Below are 1376 nucleotides of genomic sequence, written 5' to 3'. Positions count from 1 at the left end.
GCTTAAGTTAAAATGCAATGATCCTGATCTGGTGTTGTTTGTTGTGTCCATGAAAGAAGACCGATGGACTGAAGATGAAATTGAAACTATTGCTCTAGTTAATAGAGCATTGGGTGAAGAGATTTGGCAAAACACTTTACTTGTACTGACGTTTGCAAATGAAATTTATAATGTTAAAAGAAAAGAAGAATTGGCTAGTTTGTTTGTTGAAACATTGCGGAATGAGACAGGAATAAGTCTAACAACTGATGACATGCCAGTTGCTTTAGCTGGTCACTTATCAAAAGGTGAACATTTGCTTGAATATGGAATTGAATATTGGTATACACAGCTCTTCATTAAGGGTATAAAACAAGTCAAAAATAATGGAGCAGATGCTTTAATGCTTCTTATTCTTTATCATAAAGATCAAGTACGTCTCACTGAAGCCATGAAAGAAGCTTTTTGTGATATTTACAATCACAAAGCAAGTAAGTTTTTAAACTAATGTTTTATTTGCAACTATTATAATTTTCCTTTTAGCAAAGACAGTTTTTGCAATAGGAACTTTCACAATATTTATGGTAGTGTTGCCATTTTCATGGATCCCTACTGTTATTGTTGCTGCTGTTGGCACAATAACTACTGCATTAAGCTATGATGTTGTTAAAAGGGTCACTACACTGGATGAATTTTGCAACAGTTGAAAATTATACATACTGAATTTAAATTTTTAATTTTTATTTTATTGATTTGTCCTTAGCTTTATGGAAACTGTTGCTTTTTATTAATGCATACTGTTACTGTAGTTGATTTTTTACAACACTGGGACACAGAGAAAAGAACTCGATACCGGAACTAGGGCTAGGCAAATTATGCTAGCATAATTTGGAGCATAATAGGGCAAGTGATTATGCTGGCATAATTGGAGCATAATGGGTCAAAATTTTTTGTCCATATACCCCTGACCACATGAAATTGCAGTTCAATATGGCAGATGGTGGTACACAAGCACTAGTACAATAACTTAGGCTACTCTATTTTCCAGTGACTCAAAGTCTTTGGAAACATTTCTAGATTCTGGCATTATTCATTACAATTATAACAGATACATACATGTAACTTGATAGTCGATACTTGATTAAAGCATAAAGTATGAGCATAAAATGAGCATAAAATGAGCATAATTGGATTTATTTCAAAGCATAATAGGATGAAATTTTGAGCAGTGCCTAAAAGCATAATAGGCAGAAATTGAAGCATAATTTGCCTAGCCTTAACCGGAACACCCTCTATGCACAGGCCGCCCACGCAGTTTCCAGCTAGAAAAACGTACACCCATTTTTGGAAAAAAATGACTCCTCATTTCGTATCCTTAATAGCTGCTTGTATCTCTT

At 34.1% G+C, this 1376-nt stretch overlaps 1 protein-coding gene across 1 annotated transcript; it reads left to right on the top strand.

Moving 5' to 3' along the window:
* The first annotated feature begins 7 nt into the window (after nt 1-7).
* LOC109593020 (uncharacterized) lies at nt 8-701 on the top strand. Its single transcript, XM_020008290.1, has 2 exons — nt 8-470; nt 523-701. Exons 1-2 carry the CDS (start codon nt 50-52, stop codon nt 684-686), a joined length of 585 nt encoding a protein of 194 aa, XP_019863849.1. The 5' UTR covers nt 8-49; the 3' UTR covers nt 687-701.
* The last annotated feature ends 675 nt before the right edge of the window (nt 702-1376 follow it).

Source organism: Amphimedon queenslandica, unplaced genomic scaffold (assembly GCF_000090795.2).
Source record: "Amphimedon queenslandica unplaced genomic scaffold, v1.1 AMPQUscaffold_3146_Cont24855, whole genome shotgun sequence".
NCBI lineage: Eukaryota > Metazoa > Porifera > Demospongiae > Haplosclerida > Niphatidae > Amphimedon > Amphimedon queenslandica.
Note: the sequence above shows the minus strand (reverse complement) of the source record. Positions and strands in the feature narration are given on the sequence as shown.